The 18,366-nt window shown below is 48.7% G+C and overlaps 1 protein-coding gene across 4 annotated transcripts in view; it reads right to left on the bottom strand.

Annotated features, from left to right (window-relative positions):
• Positions 1–18,366, bottom strand: part of VWA2 (von Willebrand factor A domain containing 2) — a 52,020-nt gene that overhangs the window by 9,609 nt on the left and 24,045 nt on the right. For all 4 annotated transcript variants that reach the window (XM_042239054.2, XM_042239052.2, XM_042239053.2 and 1 more), the window contains 5 exons: positions 11,555–11,749; positions 7,291–7,424; positions 6,548–6,680; positions 3,234–3,289; positions 649–756 (listed from right to left, as the gene is read on the bottom strand). In XM_042239054.2, the coding sequence (XP_042094988.1) occupies positions 649–756; positions 3,234–3,289; positions 6,548–6,680; positions 7,291–7,424; positions 11,555–11,749 (626 nt within the window). The remainder of the gene's footprint in view (positions 1–648; positions 757–3,233; positions 3,290–6,547; positions 6,681–7,290; positions 7,425–11,554; positions 11,750–18,366) is intronic.

Below are 18,366 nucleotides of genomic sequence, written 5' to 3'. Positions count from 1 at the left end.
GGGAATCAAGATATACTTTTTCCCAGATAAGTCTCCAATTGACCTAGCGTGACAGTTTTTAGAAAGCTATTATTTAACAAGTCCCATCCTCTGTGTCAAGCATTGTGCTGAGCACTTTACGTACGGAACCTTATTGCAAACTCCCATAACCACCGGGCAGTAGTCAATTATAATCTTCACAGTTTTAAAATCAAGACGGGTTGGGGCTTCTCATTCCTATTCTGGAAGAGGGGGGAAGCGACGCTGCCCAGAACCATGAACCTGATGGGCTGGCTCCAGCCTACAGCTGGGCTCTCTGGTGCCCACAGATCAAGCAGTGGCCATTCTAAAGCTAAGAAGCTAGGGGCCGTGTCCTACCCAGACCTCTAACCCCCGAGTTATACCCTGGAGCCCTCAGGGTATCATCTGAGACATCAGCTCAGTGGTGTACTTGAAATGCACTAACTCCTGGGCCACTTCCTGAAAGTGAAAGTGAAGTCGCTCAGTCGTGTCCAACTCTTTGCGACCCCGTGGACTATAGCCCACCAGGCTCCTCTGTTCATGGGCCACTTCCTACCTAGTGGCTAACAGGGTTGCAGACAAACAGCAGGAGCCCGGACTCCACTGCTCCCCAATAACTGGAGTTTGGGAAGTCCCGGGCACACGTACCGCAGTTGGCTTCCCTTCCAAAGGCTGGCGGGCAGAGGCAGTTGTACCTGTCCGGTCCTTCTGGAACACACGTGCCTCCATTCTGGCAGGGCTGTGAGTCACAGGGGCCTACCAGAGAGATGCCTGTTAACAGCCTGGCACATCCGCCCAGAGATGGAAGAGCTTTGGCCACCCTGCCCTACCAGGGCCCGGCCCCTTCCTTTCCCGGGATGCACTAGGAAATTGGTCTCAACACTGGTAGCAAAGATGGGAAGGACAGCCAATGAGGGGTTAGGGTGTGGGAAGTAATAGACACTCAGTGGTGGGCTCAGTTAATGCTCTGTGTGAAGTATAGGCTCACTGTGGACCTGCCAATATCCCATGGCTCTGATACTGGGAGCACATGTTACAGACTGAATTATGTCTCCCCTTCCACACCCATTCAATATGTTGTTGTTCAGTTGCTAAGTCGTGTCTGACTGTTGCAAGCCCATGAACTGCAGCATGCCAGGCTTCCCTGTCCTTCGCTATCTCCCAGAGCTTGTTCAAACTCATGTCTGTTGAGTCAGAGATGCCGTCCAACCATCTCATCCTCTGTCGCCTCCTTCTCCTCCTGCCCTCAATCTTTTTCCAGCATCAGGGTCTTTTCCAATGAGCCCACTCTTAGTATCACATGGCCAAAGTATTGGAGCTTCAGCTGAAAACGGTGAAGGATGGTGAAGATGAGGTGGTGAAGTTGAAGATTTTTTAAAACTATGAAGTTTTAAAACTTTAAAACTATGAAGATTTATTCATTCGGTCCTTCCAGTGAATATTCATATGTAGGATTCGACACCCCTCAATACCTTAAAAGTGTTATTATATTACTTAGTGGTCACATGATTGTAATTAAAGTGTATACTTTTGAAAGGTAGGAATTGAAAGTAACTTTGGGCACCTAGGCCTGCAGTCCTATCAGCTGGAGTTTCATGGAAATGACTGGGAGTTCATTAACAGTGCCGACAGTGGCCTTTAAATGAGCGGCTATTATGGGTCAGGTACTGCGAAATTAAAAGACACTTGCTCCTTGGAAGAAAAGCTATGACCAACCTAGACAGCATATTAAAAAGTAGAGACATTACTAAAAAAGGTCCGTCTAGTCAAAGCTATGGTTTTTCCAGTAGTCATGTATGGATGTCAGAGTTGGACCATAAGGAAAGCTGAGCACTGAAGAACTGATGCTTTTGAACTGTGGTGTTGGAGAAGACTCTTGAGAGTCCCTTGGACTGCAAGGAGATCCAACCAGTCCATCCTAAAGGAAATCAGTCCTGAATAGTCATTGGAAGGACTGATGTTGAAGCTGAAACTCCAATACTTTGGCCACCTAATGTGAAGAACTGACTCCTTGGAAAAGACCCTGATGCTAGAAAGATTGAAGGTGGGAGGAGAAAGGGACGACAGAGGATGAGATGCTGGATGGCATCACCGACGCAATGGACATGAGTTTGAGTAAGTTCCGGGAGTTGGTGATGGACAGGGGAGCCTGGCGTGCCGCAGTCCATGGTGTCGCAGAGTCGGACACGACTGAGTGAGTGAACTGAAGTGAGCTGAGGGTTACACATGCATGATCTCATTTCACTGATACAACCAAATGAAGCAAGTACTGTAAACCCCCACGTCACAGACAGGAAGCTGAAACTCAACAAACAGAAGTCACTGCTGAAGGTTAGCTACTTGGAAAGTGGCAGAGCTAGGACTCAAACCCAAGCTACTCTGCTTTCAAAACCATAAATCCCTGACCTTTTATTTCTAAGTGGAAACAACCAGGCTTTCAGTTCCTGCCAGCTGTCAGAGGCCAGCCACCTTGGAACTTTAAAATAAGATGCCCAGCGGATCACCTAACCCCAGGTAGGAAGTACCCTCCCGCCTGCACACAAGCCTTTGGCTCTTCAGGGGCCAGGCACCTGACCTCATTAGGAGCAGCAAATCCATACAAGCACTGATGCCAAGACAACCAACTGTCATGCTCCTGCATCCGTGAGGTGCTCTAGACCCCAGAGTGATGAGTTGGGAGGGCCCACTGGGAAGCCAGGCCAAATGATCTTAATGGGGTTTATAAGTCCTCCTGTTTGCTGGGGACTTTGTAACTGATGAAGCACTTGGGTGGACAACATCTACTGAATCTTCCCTAGGAGTCCATGTATGGTACCCTCTACCACCCAGAGTAGGGAGACGGGGAGTCCAGACAAGGGGCAAACATTGCCCTCATTTTACAGAGGAAGAAAGTAAGGCTCAGGTATCTTGCTCTGGGTTTGGTGCTAGATAGGAGGTTTTCTGTTTGCAAAGCTAGGGGTCAGTGCATGCCCTGCTCTGCCTCATGTAAAAGCAGAGTCCCAGTTAAGGAAGTAATTCCAAAGCTTCACTCCATTCTCAGTGAAAAGATACCGCTGAATGAGGGAAGCATTGAGTACCACACAAGCATGTTGCTCTGCCTCTGAAATCCCCATGCCTCTGCCCTGGAGCCAGGTCCAACCCTACTTGCTGCCCCAGGAGTACAAATGCCCCTTTGAGAGCCAGCCTCATCCCAGGGCCAGAAAGAACAGGAGGATCAAAGAGGCAGACTATACCTGGGCAGGTGGTCCTGTAGCAGCTGGTGGGGTGGGTGAAGAACACTCTCTTCCAGCTACGACCCAGGAAATCAAATGGTACAGATCAGAGGTTTAACAGGAAAGGTTATTTAAAATACTAAGAGCTAACATAAGATGCCAATGCAGAAGTGACTCAAGAAACCTTTTTCCCCCTGATTCCACCCCAACTTTTGTCTGCACATGTAGTAGGAAATATTTCAAACTACTCAAAGACAATTTTTTAAAAAAAAAAGATAATTTAAGCTGGCTATCCTGTCAGAAGTTAGAGATGTCTGTGTTCGATACTCTGAGCTACATGAACAGCTTTCTTGGGGACAGCAGAATGAGTGGGGGGCAAGAAATACTGGGATTAGGCAACTGGATTCTGGCTGTGTGACCTCGGGCAAGTCGCTTCTCTGGTCCTCAGTCCCCTCTTCTGTATAGCAACTCTATTGGGTAGTTTTCAACTGTGTTCCTTGGAGCCTTGGTGGAGAGGGAACAGGACTGTTCACGGCTCCCCCAGTGCCACAGCCCTGCCAGGAGGATGTGCAAACCACTGGCTGGTCTCAATGACCCCTGAGGCCTGTTTGGTTGTCAACCTTCTGTGACAACACAAGGGCCACCATTCCTGTGCTGGCTTCCATGCTCCATCCATCCCCATCATTACATCAAGTCCTCAGCTATTTGAAGAAACAGCCTCTTTCAGGTGGAGAAGAGGGCTCAGGGGGCTGAACTGAGGGGCCCAAAGTCACACGTTTATCAAAACAGCAGAGTAGGATCTGAACTCTGTCTCGGACTCCAAAGCCCATCCATCTTGCCCTCTGGGCCACCCCACCCCAGTTCTCCTGACTCTGTGGGGTCACACGCCAGCCAAGGCAAGAAGGGGCCCTTGTCCTTCCGGCAGGAAGCCCTCCCCTTGCCTGGCAGTAGCTCCACAATGGCCTCATCTCTAAGGAAATTCTCTCGGGGCCTTGGCAATCAAGTTCTCTAAAACTTTCCCAAGAAGGCTTCTCCCAGTGGGATCCCACCCCAGTGTTGCCCAGCTGAGGGGCGGCTAATGGGGCTCATTGCTAGGGCAGGAGCTTACCTGAGGCAAAACATCCCCTTGGGATAAAAGGCAAGTCAATTCTGCACTCAAGGGGTTGCTGAAGTCAACACTCTGCCAAGCCACCAGCTCATTAAAGAGAACTCTTCTTCCCTTCCACATCTACTTCTCCCATGACAATCTCATAAAACCACACATCCAAGCTCAGAAAGTTCCATGGGCCCTGCCCTCCCTACCCAGCCCAGCACTGGGAGCCCATGCTACTGAGCAGACACTGTCTAGGCCTTTGCCTGGACCTGTCCTCAGCTTGCCACCCCGCCCCACCACCTGCCACCTCCCTCAGCTCTAGACTCAGATGCCACATTCTCTGCCTTCCCTGCCTACTGTAATTAAAAGTGCTCACCTACCCCAAACACCTATTCAACCTGCTCTGTCTCCCTCCACCCCCGCATTCTTTCCCCAGCAGGCACTTGGCATCACCTAAGAGTTCCTCTAGCTACTTACTCTGTTCACTGCTGCCTCTTGCTCACAAGGGCAGATCTGTTTCTGAGATGCTCATGCAGATTCCCCAGGACTTGGGGCAGTGCTAAGATCTCAGGAGAGCCTCTGCAAAGATTTCTTGAGTGAAGGGCTTGATGAAAAGCCTACTATATGCATTATTCTAGAAGCCTTGATATATTAATTCCTGCATGCTCCAGACAAATCCTCTGGGGCAGGTCCTATTCTCACTCCCTTTCTGAACATGGGAACAGACAGCGGAGGTTCCCAGCTCATTAATGGTGGTGTCCCCAGAGTCCGAGCACAAAGCCATTAAGTGTACTCTACCCACCAGCCTCTCCTGGGCCTCCCAACCTCTGGATGCCTCAGCTCCACTGCAACCTGGTTCTGACACCATTCAAGGTTGTTGAGGGACCTCCCTGGTGGTGCAGCAGGTGGGAATCTGCCTGCCAATGCAGGGGACACAGGTTCGATTCCTGGTCCGGGAAGATTCCACATGCCGCAGGGCAACTAAGCCCGGGCGCCACAGCTACTGAGCCCATGAGCGGCAACTACTGAAGCTCATGCACCCTAGAGCCCATGCTCTGCAACGAGAGGTCCACACAAGGCAACTAGAGAGGAGCTCCCACTTGACACAACTAGAGAAACCTCACACCCAGCAACAAAGACCCAGTGCAGCCATAAAGAAATAAAACTATATATAAAGACTTTTAAATTATATATATATATGTATTATATACATATAATAGCTCCTTCAAGCAGCCCCTTCTGCATGCTGTGCAAGAAGGAAACAGGCCCTGCTACAGCACTTGGGAGGCTCTCTGGGGGCAGTGACTGTGGCCACCTCCTTGTCACACACCATCCGGCTCAGAGGGGCACTTAAACTTATGTTCACCAGAGAACAAAGAACTACCTCCATTCACTTGAAAGCTCAGGTTCAGAAGACAGCCTCTAATGGCCTCTGACAGGGCCCCAGGCCCCACTTCCTCTGATCCACATGGGGGGCACGGCCCTTCCCTGCCAGGGTGGCATTTGGACTCAGCATTGGCTCAGCACAGCCCTTGCAGCTTCTCTGCTGTTCCGTCTCATTGCCGTGTACATGCTCTGATCTCATCGCAGAGGCCAGGCCAAGGGGCAAGATGCAGCTGGTACGAACACTACCCTGGCTCTCTAGAAATAATGGGTGGCCCGGATCATGAATTGCTAACCAGGGGCCATACTGGAGGTGATCAGATAAAGTGCTGAGGGACGGTCTGGGGAGTCTGCCGGGCAGTGGCCAGCAGCTGGGCAGCAGGTGTTCTCGAATGCCTGAGCTCCTGTCCTGAAGAATCCAGCCTCCCCAACCACATCTACAACTGGAGTTCATCCAAGGATCTTGCTTAAGCCTCTTGCTTTGCTCAGCCCCTACAAAGGTGGAAACTGGTACTCAGAGGAACCAAGTTGCCAGACCACTATCCCACGTCCAAACCACTGCCCTATCCAACCAGTTTTTGGCTGACCCACCAGCCTTCCAGAATGGCTGTGACCTGCCCTGCTCACCTACCCTGGGTGCCTGGCTGGTGGGTCTACTAGACTCTGACACTGAGTACCTGCGCCCCTGCCTATGTCCCTGAAACTCTGTCCCTGGCTCCCTCTCTGGTCTCCTCCGATCCCCGTCACAGGCTCCACGGCCAAGGCCCCAGAGAGCCATTCTCCCTGCAGCCCGTGAGCCCCTGGCCAACCCTGCCCAGGCCGAACCTTTGGGCTCTGACCTCAGACCTTGAGGACAAACCTGGAGAAGGGACAGAGGGCAGGCAGCACAGCATCAGTGCCCCGAGATCCTCTCCAGCATGGGGCGAGGCCAGCACGCTCCCTGATCGTCTCCAGTGTCTTGCGCTCACAGGGGTGAGGCTGGACCTTGCAGTCTGTGTCCACCATGCATGCCCAAGACAGGGAAGACAGAGTTAAGCCTCATTCCCCATGGCCCCACTAACCCCTGCCCTCACTCCTTCTTGGCAGAACACACAGCGGAAGGCCAGCCAGTCTCCAAGCATCTCCTCTGCACAGGCCCCGCCCCTCGCAGCTCTTCCATCGTGTGCACACATGTACCTTTCATACTACATATGTCACTCCAGCTCCTGGAGACCCTGACAAAGCTGACTATGCATACAGGGATCTCACCCCAAGATGAAGCCTCCCTGTGCTGACAGCATGGGGAGCTGGCTCCTTCCTCCTCCCAAGCAGTGGACAGGCACAGGGGGCTCCCCGCCACATCTGGATCTCAAGCCCCGAGCCTCTCGATCCCTCAAAGAATCTTAGGATTCCCAGCCAAAACCCTCACAGGGCCTGACACGGGGAGGCTGAACGAAGCTGAGTGTCCCAGGGCTGAAGCTGCTAGGTCTTGTCCCTCTTCCCCCACTTCCTTAGGGAGCCTCCTGTGTCCTGACTTCTGGCCTTGGGGAACCCTCCCCACCCTCACATCCCACTCCTATATGGGCAAGGCCACTCCTTCCCAGCTGGGAGGCCCATACTCACCTGGAGAGGTGGTGGTGCAGATGGCGGAGCTGCTGAGGGTGCTGAAGAGGCCATTGGCGGCGTCATCCACCTGCTCGGCCATCAGCACATGCTGCTCCCTTGGATCGCTGGCCAGTGAGTGCAGCTCCTCCCACCTGAGTCCCGGCCGCAGCAGAGAAGTCACAATGGCTCGTCGCCCCACGCTCACCCACCTCCTGCCCACCCATCTCCTAGACCCTGGGCTCTGTGTGGACAGCACCACCACCCACCGAGGCAGGAGCCACCTAGCTGCAACCTCATCCATCTAGGATGCAGGGAAGGTCTAGATGTGAACCACAGAAAGACTGAGGATGCTGAGCTGTGGGTAGTCATGTGTGCATGTTCCAGCAACCCACCAATTTCCTCAGAGGGGAGCCTCCCACTTGAACTGTCAGCCCGTATTTGAGACTTGATCCTAACAGATCTAGTCATCTGGTTTTACAACTTTTAGCTGATGAGAAAAATTTAACCAGAAGGGAAATGAAAGAAAGTGGTTTCTGGTTCTAGGTGATGCCAAGAGAAGCACACACAGGAACAACTAGTAATAGAAAAAAAAAAATCATGACGATTATAAACCATGGCCGTAAGAACTCAGAGGCCAGCAACGTGAGGCCATGTAGAGGTGGGAACTGGCATAGTTTAACAACCAGAGGGCACTGTCAGTGCCCGGAACAGAAATGATGGGTGGGACGATGACCCTAGGGCATGAAGAAGGGTTAAAGGATGTTGAAAAAACTCTGTCTTTAAGAAGACAAGGTAGTCAGTAACCCATTTAGAATCTTGCCCATCAAAAAGTTCATCAAAATAGACCAAGGCTTGGCAATACAGCAAAACGTTCGTGGATCTCTAAATCACCTCATGTAAAACTCTGATTCTCCTCTGAAGCCACAGAAACCAGCCATTTTATCCAGTACCTAGGACAGCGCCTGGCAAGAAGGAGGGGCTTCTTAGTTCTAGACTCACAGTAGCTTTGAGTGGGCAGCTCTGCCAGGCCCCCTCACCCTTAGCTCTCCCAGCTCCCAAAGAGACCTTCTTAAAAGCTCCCTGGGTAATCCAGATACTCAGCCAGAGTTAAGACTCCTCAGAGAGTGGGTTTAAAATACACTAAAGACAGGCGGGGAGGGAAGAGTTTGAGCGGCATCAGTCTTGAATCTCACTACAGCGGTTCTCAGACTTTAGTGGCATCAGAATCACTGAGGACCAGAAAAAGCAGAGATTGAGGCTCCTTGCCCCAGAGTTTTGGATTCAATGAGGTGCGGCCTGAGTGTGTGGGTTTCTAACAAGCTCTAAATGATGCTGATGCTGCTGGTCCAAGGAACATACCTGGAGAACCACTGGTCAACAGTGCACCGGCCTTCTACTAGGAGTAGGGGAAGGGGTTAGGTGGGCCTGGGAGCCCACCAGGCTTCCTCAGAGGCTTCCTGTGTCTGCAAAACTCGGGCTTTCAAATCCGAGTGATACCCCCTTTCCTGAGCAACTAGATTCTTAATTTCTCTACACCAGAAATGCTCGAAGTATGGTCTATGGGCCAGTGCAGGTCCCTAAACTTCTCACCCTGATTCAGAATCTCATGAGCATAGATACCAGGCATTTATAAACTAACTGTATGGCTACTTGACAGAGCCATTTTTATATTTGTTGGGTCAATTAATAAGAATTTGAGCTTCTATTTTGACTTTGTTTTTATCTCATTTTTCTGGTAATTCATTTTTTTGTAATTTTTTTTAAAGCATCAGGGCATAATCCATTAGGGAAAAAAAAAAACTGGACCTTCACCACATATAGTTTGAGAAGCGCTCCTCCAGCTAGCAGCTGGAGAAGAAAGCCCCAGAATGGGCCAATATTTCCACCTTGTGGGGAGTTCCATCCTCAGTGACAGACCTTGGGCAACTATTATTCATAAGACACTCTGTTGGGCAGGAGAGTGGGCAGGGAGCCATAAAGTAACACCCGTTCTCCTCTCTCAAGGGGTTTATGTTCCTTATATCTGAGAACACAAAAAGAGCCAGCCATAAGGCAGCCTGTGTTTAGTACCAACTTACAACGACAGCAGCAATGGTGGTGGTGCCTGTCATCATTGCACCAGGACACAGCACGATCGGGACAGCCCCATGGTGCCTGCAGCCTCAGTCTCCAGTCTTCCTCTTTCTGACCTGCACTTGCTGGTCCTCGGAGGTCCTCTCTCCCGACACTCGGGTGATCTTATTTAGGCTTTAAACACTATCTGCCGTCTCCATCTCGATGCCTGTCCCTTCTCCTATGTGCCAGACCCTCCCATCCAACTCTCTACTCAGCCTCTCTACTGAGATGGCCAATATGAATCTCAGACCTGCCCTGTCTGAAACAGAATTCCATTTCCCTTCCCAGTCTTTTTCATGTCATTCACACTGGGGCTCAAGTCAAAATCTTCTATTCTTCTCTCATGCACCCACATCCAACACACCAGTCACACCACTGCTCTGCCTTCCAAGCACATCCTAGATCCAGCCATTCCTCTACGGCTCACAGCTGCTGCCCTATGACAAACCACCATTAAACTGCATGTGAGCCGCTCCACTGTCTCCTAGGTTCCCCCACTGCCCCTATCATTGCCTCTCTCTCGGTCCCATCAGTCTATTCTCTTCTTGGCAGTCAGTGTGATCCCCTAAAAATGTAAGCCAGTTCATGCAATTCTCCTGCTCAAAACCCTCCACAGACTTCCCACACTACTCATTACAAACTTCACAAAGTCTCCAGCCCAGATTCCTGCCCACCTCCTGCCACCTTATTTCTTGTAATTCACCCCTTGCTGGTTGGTCTCCAGCTGCTCTCTGGCTGTCTTGCTGTTTCTGTAAGACACTCAGCTAGCTGCTGCCTCAGGGCCTTTGCACTTGCCATCTGCCTGCCTTGCCTGCTTTTTGTTATGTGGAAGGCTTGTTCCTCACTTCAGTTTCTGCTCAAAAATCAACTCCTTGAGGGAGCCTTACCAGACTCCCCTTATCTAAAATAGCTATCCTCTTGGGAATTCCCTTACAGTCCAGTGTTAGGACTCAGCGCTCTCACTGCTGGTTCAATCCCTGGTTGGGAAACTAAAATCCCAAAAGCTGCATGGTGTCCCCTACCTGCTCCCCCCCACAAAATAGCCATCCTGTCTACTCCCATCATTCTGTAACCTCTTATCTACTTTATTTTTCTTCTCTGCATTTTATGTCCACCTGAAATTACTTATTTATTCACTCACTTGTTTGTTATCTAGTTCCTTTCCTAGAATGAAGTTCCATGAAGGCAAGGACTTTGTACAATATTATTGTCTCTGTATCCTGAGAACCTAGAATAGCATCTGGCACGAGGAAGACAGCCTATACTTATTGAGAGAATAAGAAAAGTACAGCAGGCTTTCCAGATCCATAGGTTCCACACCCACAGATTCAGCTCACTGTGGCTTCTGTGCTATGTTTATGATCTACGGATATGGGAGGGCTAAATAAAGAACCTGAACATCCGTGGACTGTGGTGTCCTGGGGCAGGGAGTTGGTTCTGGAATGGCAGTACTAAAATGAATAGAGATGTCTGTGTACAGGCACAGTGCCAGGACCAGAGTCATTTCACTTGATACCCACAACAACTAGATGTTCACAGAGCTCATCTCCATTTTTAAGGCTAAGAATATACCCCTCCCCCCACCAGGAAGGCAGATTTCAGCACCTAGAGAAACATGTTGGAGAAGAGGGGAGCCAGACACAGACCAGCCTCAGGCTCACCAGAACACTTTCTTGGATTATTCAACTTGAAACTGGAGAACTGAGTCTTTTGTCTCCAGGATGGAGCTGGGAAGATGGGACCTGGGGCGCTGCCTGCACCCACAGTCCCAGCTTCCTGAGAAAGCCGGGCTGAGAGAACAGCAGAGACAATTGGATGGGGGACAGAAAGAGTCTAAAAGGCAGCAAAATCCTTAACTCCTGCTGACCCCGAGAAACCCCTGACCCACTGGTGCAGTTATATGAGTCCGTGAATTTCCATTTCTGCCCAGATACGTGGGAGTCAAGTTTCTGACACCTGAAACCAAGTGTTCAGACTAAAGACAATGCAAACTCTCGGACTTCCAAAGAGTTGGAGTTCCCTGTGTGCCAGCAACAATGCACCAAAGTGAGGGAAAGACAGGTCCCCGAAGACCCAGGATGGTTTTCCCAGCTCCCCTCTCTGCCCATGGCTGTGAAGCCCGCCAGGCTGACCCAGAGGGCTGACCCAGTACAACCAAATCTCTTACCTTGGGAAGCGGATGCCCACCGAGAACACAGTGACGCCCCTCTGCTTGAGCTGTTTGGCGGGCAGGGCCACGTGCCCTTGGGACCTTCCGTCAGTGACAATGATGAGGATCTGGGGCACAGAGGCATTTCTGCCCCCTGGGAATCCTTTGTGCAGAAGGTATTTCAGAGCAAGGCTTGTCTCTGTGCGCCCTCCTCTGAGTTCACCCAGAAGGAAAAAAAAAAGGAAGAAAGTGCCAGAGATCCAGGGGTGAAGTTGGAATGAGAACCTGAGACAACAGCCACCTTCTCCCAGCAGAGGTTCAAAGGGACAATTCCCACATGACCTGTACACTCTCTCACCAGCTAAACCACAGTGATGGAGCTTCCCAGGTGGCACCAGTGGTAAAGAATCCGCCTGCCCGTGCAGGAGATGCAAGAGGTGCGGGTTTGATCCTTGGGTTGGGAAGATCCCCCTGGAGAAGGAAATGGCAACCCACTCCAGTATTCTTGCCTGGAGAATTCCACAGACAGAGGGGCCTGGTGGGCTACAGTCCATGGGGTCGCAAAGAGTCAGACACAACTGAGCAACTGAGCACACACACAGTGTTAAATGCATATAGTAAGGGGGAAAAAGACAGAGAGAGAAAGATCTAAACCACAGTGACGAAGAAAAATGAATTTTTCCCCTGGACTTAGTACTCAGTCTGCACATGTGTTGTATTATATAACAATGTTATTCATGTATGCTTTCTCTCCCCATGATGGCTCCAGGGCACGATTCTCATCTTTTTGTCTAACACCCACCTCCTATCTCCCCATCCCTGAAGCCTTCTTGTTACAGCTCAGCACGTCCTTGGGAAAGCAGGTAACTGAGCTTGGTAAGGATTTCTGAGCATGAATGGCGGGGCTTTGATGCAAGGGTCATTTTCAAGATCAAGCCTCTGTGTCTCACTTCCAGGTTCAGGGTTGGGCGTTGGGAGGTTGAACTGTTTGACTACTTTCAGAGCAGGGCAGGTGACTATGGTCTCATCTCACCGGAGGCTAAGACTCTCCATTCCTCACAGTCCAGTTATGGAGATTGTTGGCTCAGCTTGGAATCCCAGCACAGAATCCCTACTAAATTTCACCATAGGAGGCTCGTGCCCACATCCACAGAGGGTGAACTGCCAGCTCTGGGTGTCACCTAGGTAGAAAATAATGACTTACTACAATAGATTTTGGGCAAAGCCTTTCAGTGGATGGTAATAGATGAGGAATCCTCTGCTCAGAGACCAGTAATACTAACTGCTAATATTTACTGTTCACCTTATGTGCCAAGCACCACTAAGCGTGTGTATAAAGGTGCTTGGCTCATGTAATTCTCACCATAGCTCTGAGACAGGAGAGTTCAGAGAAGGGCCTTAGCTAAAGTGGGTGGTGGAGGCAGGATTTGAACCCAGAACTTCCAGAGTCCAAGTTCTTACCATCGCATTATACAACTTGCCTCTCCCCGGTTAGTGGAGGTCAGAACTGCAGTTTAAACTCAGTCAGGCTGATTTCTGGAGAAAGCAATGGCACCCCACTCCAGTACTCTTGCTTGGAAAATCCCATGAACAGAGGAGCCTGGTAGGTTGCAGTCCATGGGATTGCTAAGAGTCGGACATGGCTGAGCAACTTCACTTTCACTTTTCACTTTCATGCATTGGAGAAGGAAATGGCAGCCCACTCCAGTGTTCTTGCCGGGAGAATCCCAGGGATGGGGGAGCCTGGTGGGCTGCCGTCTATGGGGTCGTGCAGGGTGGGCCACGACTGAAGTGACTTGGCAGCAGCAGGCTGATTTCAAAGCCAATGGTTATTCCTTTGAGGGGGTTGGCAAATTAAAGCCTCGGGGCAAATGGGCACAGAAAACGGGTGCCCACTCATTTATGTGCTATCTACACAGAGCATGTGGCCAGCAAAGCATTAAAATATTTACTGTATGGCTCTTTGATGAAAAGGTTTGCTGACCCTGACTGTACTACTGCCCAAACGGTCACAAAACATTTCTCACTGAAAGCCAGGAGCTCCCTGTGGCTTCCCCTGGTGGTGATTCCCACAAGCCTCTGGCTGTGACCCTGCAGCCTTACTTTCTCAGCCAGCCTCAGCTTTCTCTCCTGAAAACATGCCTTTCCTCTGTCATCCATCTAACCATCACTTCTTTTCCTGTGGGTTTAGTACTTTCAGTTCAGTCGCTCAGTTGTGTCTGACTCTTTGCGACCCCATGAATCGCAGCACGCCAGGCCTCCCTGTCCATCACCAACTCCTGGAGTTCACTCAGACTCACGTCCATCGAGTCCATGATGCCATCCAGCCATCTCATCCTCTGTCATCCCCTTCTCCTCCTGCCCCTTATCCCTCCCAGCATCAAAGTCTTTTCCAGTGAGTCAACTCTTCTCATGAGGTGGCCAAAGTACTGGAGTTTCAGCTTTAGCATCATTCCTTCCAAAGAAATCCCAGGGCTGATCTTCAGAATGGATTGGTTGGATCTCCTTGCAGTCCAAGGGACTCTCAACAGTCTTCTCCAACACCACAGTTCAAACGCATCAATTCTTTGGCGCTTAGCTTTCTTTGGAGAAAAGTTGACTCACTGGAAAAGACTTTGATGCTGGGAGGGATTAGGGGCAGGAGGAGAAGGGGACGACAAAGGATGAGATGGCTGGATGGCATCATGGACTCGATGGATGTGAGTCTGAGTGAACTCCGGGAGTTGGTGATGGACAGGGAGGCCTGGCGTGCTGCGATTCATGGGGTCGCAAAGAGTCGGACACGACTGAGCAACTGAACTGAAAGTACTAAATCCACAGGAAAAGAAGTGATGGTTAGATGGTTGATTTTCGGAGTGGGTCTGGGCCCCCTCTTCAGAGTCACCAGCCTATGGCCAGAGAGAAATTAAATTTCAAGGACAGGAGGGCCCAGGTCACTACTCCATTGGCCTCTGTGGTGTCCACCCTCCACATCGCTCAGGACACAAATGCCCGCGCCAGTCACCCTCTCCTGCGCCTGACCCACTGACTCCAGCCTATCAAGCTCTGACCCCCAGCAAGTGAGAAGAAACCCTGCTGCCTCCACTTTCCTTATTTCTTGGAGCGTTCCTCACTGAGTCTGTTCTCAGCTCAGCATCTGGCTCCAGAACTAGAGGTCTGAGTCCCAAATCTAATGTTTTGCTAATTTCTCTCCAATGGGACTCAACTAGGTAGAAAATGAAGGTTCACAGATAGACTGCTGTTTATGAGAGCAACACACAGACTGATCAAGAACAAGGACACAGATACTAAGTCCTGTGGTATACTGACCAGCTAAACTCGGCAAAGTTACATAGCCTGAGATTCCTGTCAAACTTGCTAAAGTAGGGAAAGTAACAGTACTGTTTGAGGGTTAAATGCCTCCTGGTACCTAGTAAGCACTCCATCACTGGTCATTATAATGACCACCTAGCAGTCTATCCCAAGTTTATCTTTTGAGTTCATCTCAAATTCTAGCAAGCACGAAAGTCCCTCAGGCAACTTAATAATGTGGAATCTCAGATTCCATCTTCTCAGAGTCCAAACTGGTAGATGTGCAACCAGGCCTGAGAATCTGCATTTTAAACCTGCCTCCCTTCCACCACTCGCCATGATTCTGATGCAGGTAGTGCCTGGAACAGACTTCAAAAAATAATTCATAAGAATATTCACTGAAGGCACCGGGATGTTGATCACAGGAGTTTTTGTTATTGTTGGTTTTGGCAGTGGATAAAAATCCTGGAATCTAGCTAAATGTGTTCTTTTAGGGCAGTGGTTCCCAACCTTTTTGGCACCAGGGACCAGTTTCGTGGAAGAGAATTTTTCCATGAACTGAGGCTGGGGGGTGGGGGGATGGTTTCATGATGATTCTCATAAGGAGAATGCAACCTAGAACCCGCATGCGCAGTTCACAGTAGGGTTCACACTCCTGGGAGAATCTCTCGCACCTGATGATCTGACAGGGGGTGGATCGCAGGTGGCAATGTGAGTGATGGGCAGTGGCTGTAACTACAGATGAAGCTTGACCGTCACTCACCTCCTGCTGTGTGTTCCAGTTCCTAACAGGCCACGGACGAGTACTCGTCCATGACCAGGGGTGGGGCAACTCTGTTTTAGCAACTAATTTACTACATTATAACAGCCAAGTTCACTGGTTTGTTATATAACCATAAAAGGGCTCAACATGGGAAATAATGCAGTTTTATGAAAAAAATACACAAATAATATTTTTTTAAGTTTTATAATTTTATCTCTTGTAAAAACTATGTTTAAATATTAATGTAGCTTGAAATAAGCTACAGCTGCTATAAAAGGCTTTGTGCTAAAGTAATGTGGTGAGTGCTATTTCTGTAGAGCTATTTAAACATACTACAACTCTGATAAAGCTACAGATGGGGTCCAAAAAAATTAAATCACAGAAAACTCAGAGTTGTGTAATTATGAAATTAATCAGATGATGGAACAGACTTGCACAGTCCCCCTGGCCAGAGTTCTAAACATTCGAAGGCCAATTTCTGGCTGTGATTTTCTGATTTTAGGTTATCATGAGGTACAACATTTCCCAAAGTTATCACAAAATAGCAATAAGGTGATTGTCATAGTGGTTTCTTAGCCATTTCAAGACACACTTTTAGGGGACTGCCTTGGTCTGAAAGGCAAGTATTCTGGGTTTTGGGCATAGCTGTGCTCAGCAGTGCAGAATTTCAAACTCCACTGAAGAAAAAGGGTAAAGTGCCCTGGGGAGGTCATCACTCCCAGTCAGCCAGCATTCCTCTGTTCTGAATAATAAGAGTGTCTCAACATTCAGTGTCCTCAGTGACCCTGCAACCTTCGCCAAAAATCCAGTTACTGCCTCCTGTCCTGGTTGGTCGTCTTACAGTCATCCTGGGATACAGAAGTGCTAACTATTCACATCCCCAAAGAGTTTACCTTGTTCAGACATGTAAAAAGGCATCTTTCTCACCCCAGTGTCTTCATCTGGCACATTCTCAATGTGTCTCTGCATGTCATGGGTCATGAATGACAGCCCTTAGGTATGACTTTCAACACAGCTAACAAGAGGCTCAACTAAGTGTTAAGAGGTAGAGGCTGAGGAGAGGGCAAGGAGAGGCGAGAAAGGACAGTTCCATGGGGCCTATTGGATGAGCAGTGTGATTCTGTGGTCCTGGCCAAGTTGCCTGCTCCTTCTCAACCTCAGTATCCTCCTCCATAAAATAAGGGGCTGGGAGAGGTACACAGTGACCTCTATAAAGTGCCTTTTGGTACCAGTCCCTGCAACTGGCATAACTTTTCACATGAGAGCAGGGCTGAGTCATCTGAGTCCAAGTCCATCAACAACAACAAAAAAAAACTCTGAAACCTACTAAAAAAGATATTCTACATCCAAAGACAAAGAAGAAGCCACAGCGAGATGGTAGGAAAAGTGCAATCATGATAAAATCAAATCCCACACCCACTGGGTGAGAGACTCACGAACTGAAAAATAATTATATTATAGAGGATGTCCCACTGGAGTCAAAGTTCTGAGCTGCATGTTAGACTCCCCAGCCTGGGGGTTTGGCATCAGGAGGAGGAGACTCAAGAGTATCTGGCTTTGAAGGCCAGCAGCATTTAATTGCAGACTGCCACAGAACTGGGGGAAACAGACACTCCACTCTTAGAGGGTGCACACAAGGTTTCATACCAGATCCCAGGGACAAAATCTGTGACCTCCTAAGAGCCTGGGCCAGACCTACCAGATGGTATTGGAGGGTTTCCAGCAGAGGTGGGGGTAATTACTTTAAACATAAATAGATTAAATGCTCCAACCATTAGATACAAACAGGCTGAAGGGATACGAAACCAAGGCCTATATGTATGCTGTCTATAAGAGACCGACTTCAGATCTAGGGATACATACAGACTGAAAGTCAGGGATGGAAAAAAGTATTTCATGCAAATGGAAATCAAAAGAAAGCCACTGTAGCAATACTCATATCAGACAAAATGGACTTTAAAATAAAGAGCACTGTAAGAGACATAGAAGGACACTACATAATAATCAAGGGATCAACCCAAGAAGAAGATATAAGTATCATAAATATATATGCACCCAACATAGGAACACCTCAATATATAATACTAACATCTATAAAAGGATAAATTGACAGTGACAAAAATAATGGGGGACTTTAATACCCCAGTTTCATCAATGGACACCACATCATCCAGACATAAAATCAATAAGGAAACACAGGCCTCAAATGACACATTAGGCCAAATGGACTTAATTGATACTTATAGAGCATTACATCCAAAAGCAGCAGAATACACATTATTTTTAACTGCATATGGAATATTCTCCAGGATTGATCACATGCTGGGCCACAAAGTAAGCCTTGGTAAATTTTCTTATATCAAGCATCTTTTCCATCCACAATGCTATGAGATTAGAAATCAACTACAAGGAAAAAAAAACTGTAAAAAACATTAACACATGGAGGCTAAAGAATATGCTATCAAACAAAAACATGGATCCCTAAAGAAATACAAGAGGAAACCAAAAAATACCCAGAGACAAATGAAAGTATGATGATCCAAAACCTATGGGACACAGCAAAAGCAGTTCTAAGAAAGAAGTTTATAGCAATATAATCTTACCTCAGGAAATAAGAAAAATCCCAAATAAACAACCTAACCTCACACCTAAAGCAACTAGAGAGAAAAGAACTAACAAAACCCAAAGTTAGTAGGGGAAAGAAATCATAAAGATCAGAGCGGAAATAAATGAAACTGAGACAAAGAACACAACAGAAAAGACCAATGAAACTCAA

This window comes from Ovis aries, chromosome 22 (genome assembly GCF_016772045.2).
Source record: "Ovis aries strain OAR_USU_Benz2616 breed Rambouillet chromosome 22, ARS-UI_Ramb_v3.0, whole genome shotgun sequence".
In the NCBI taxonomy this organism is placed as follows: Eukaryota; Metazoa; Chordata; class Mammalia; order Artiodactyla; family Bovidae; genus Ovis; species Ovis aries.
The sequence above is the reverse complement of the archived record's forward strand: the minus strand, read 5'-3'. Positions and strand labels throughout refer to the sequence as shown.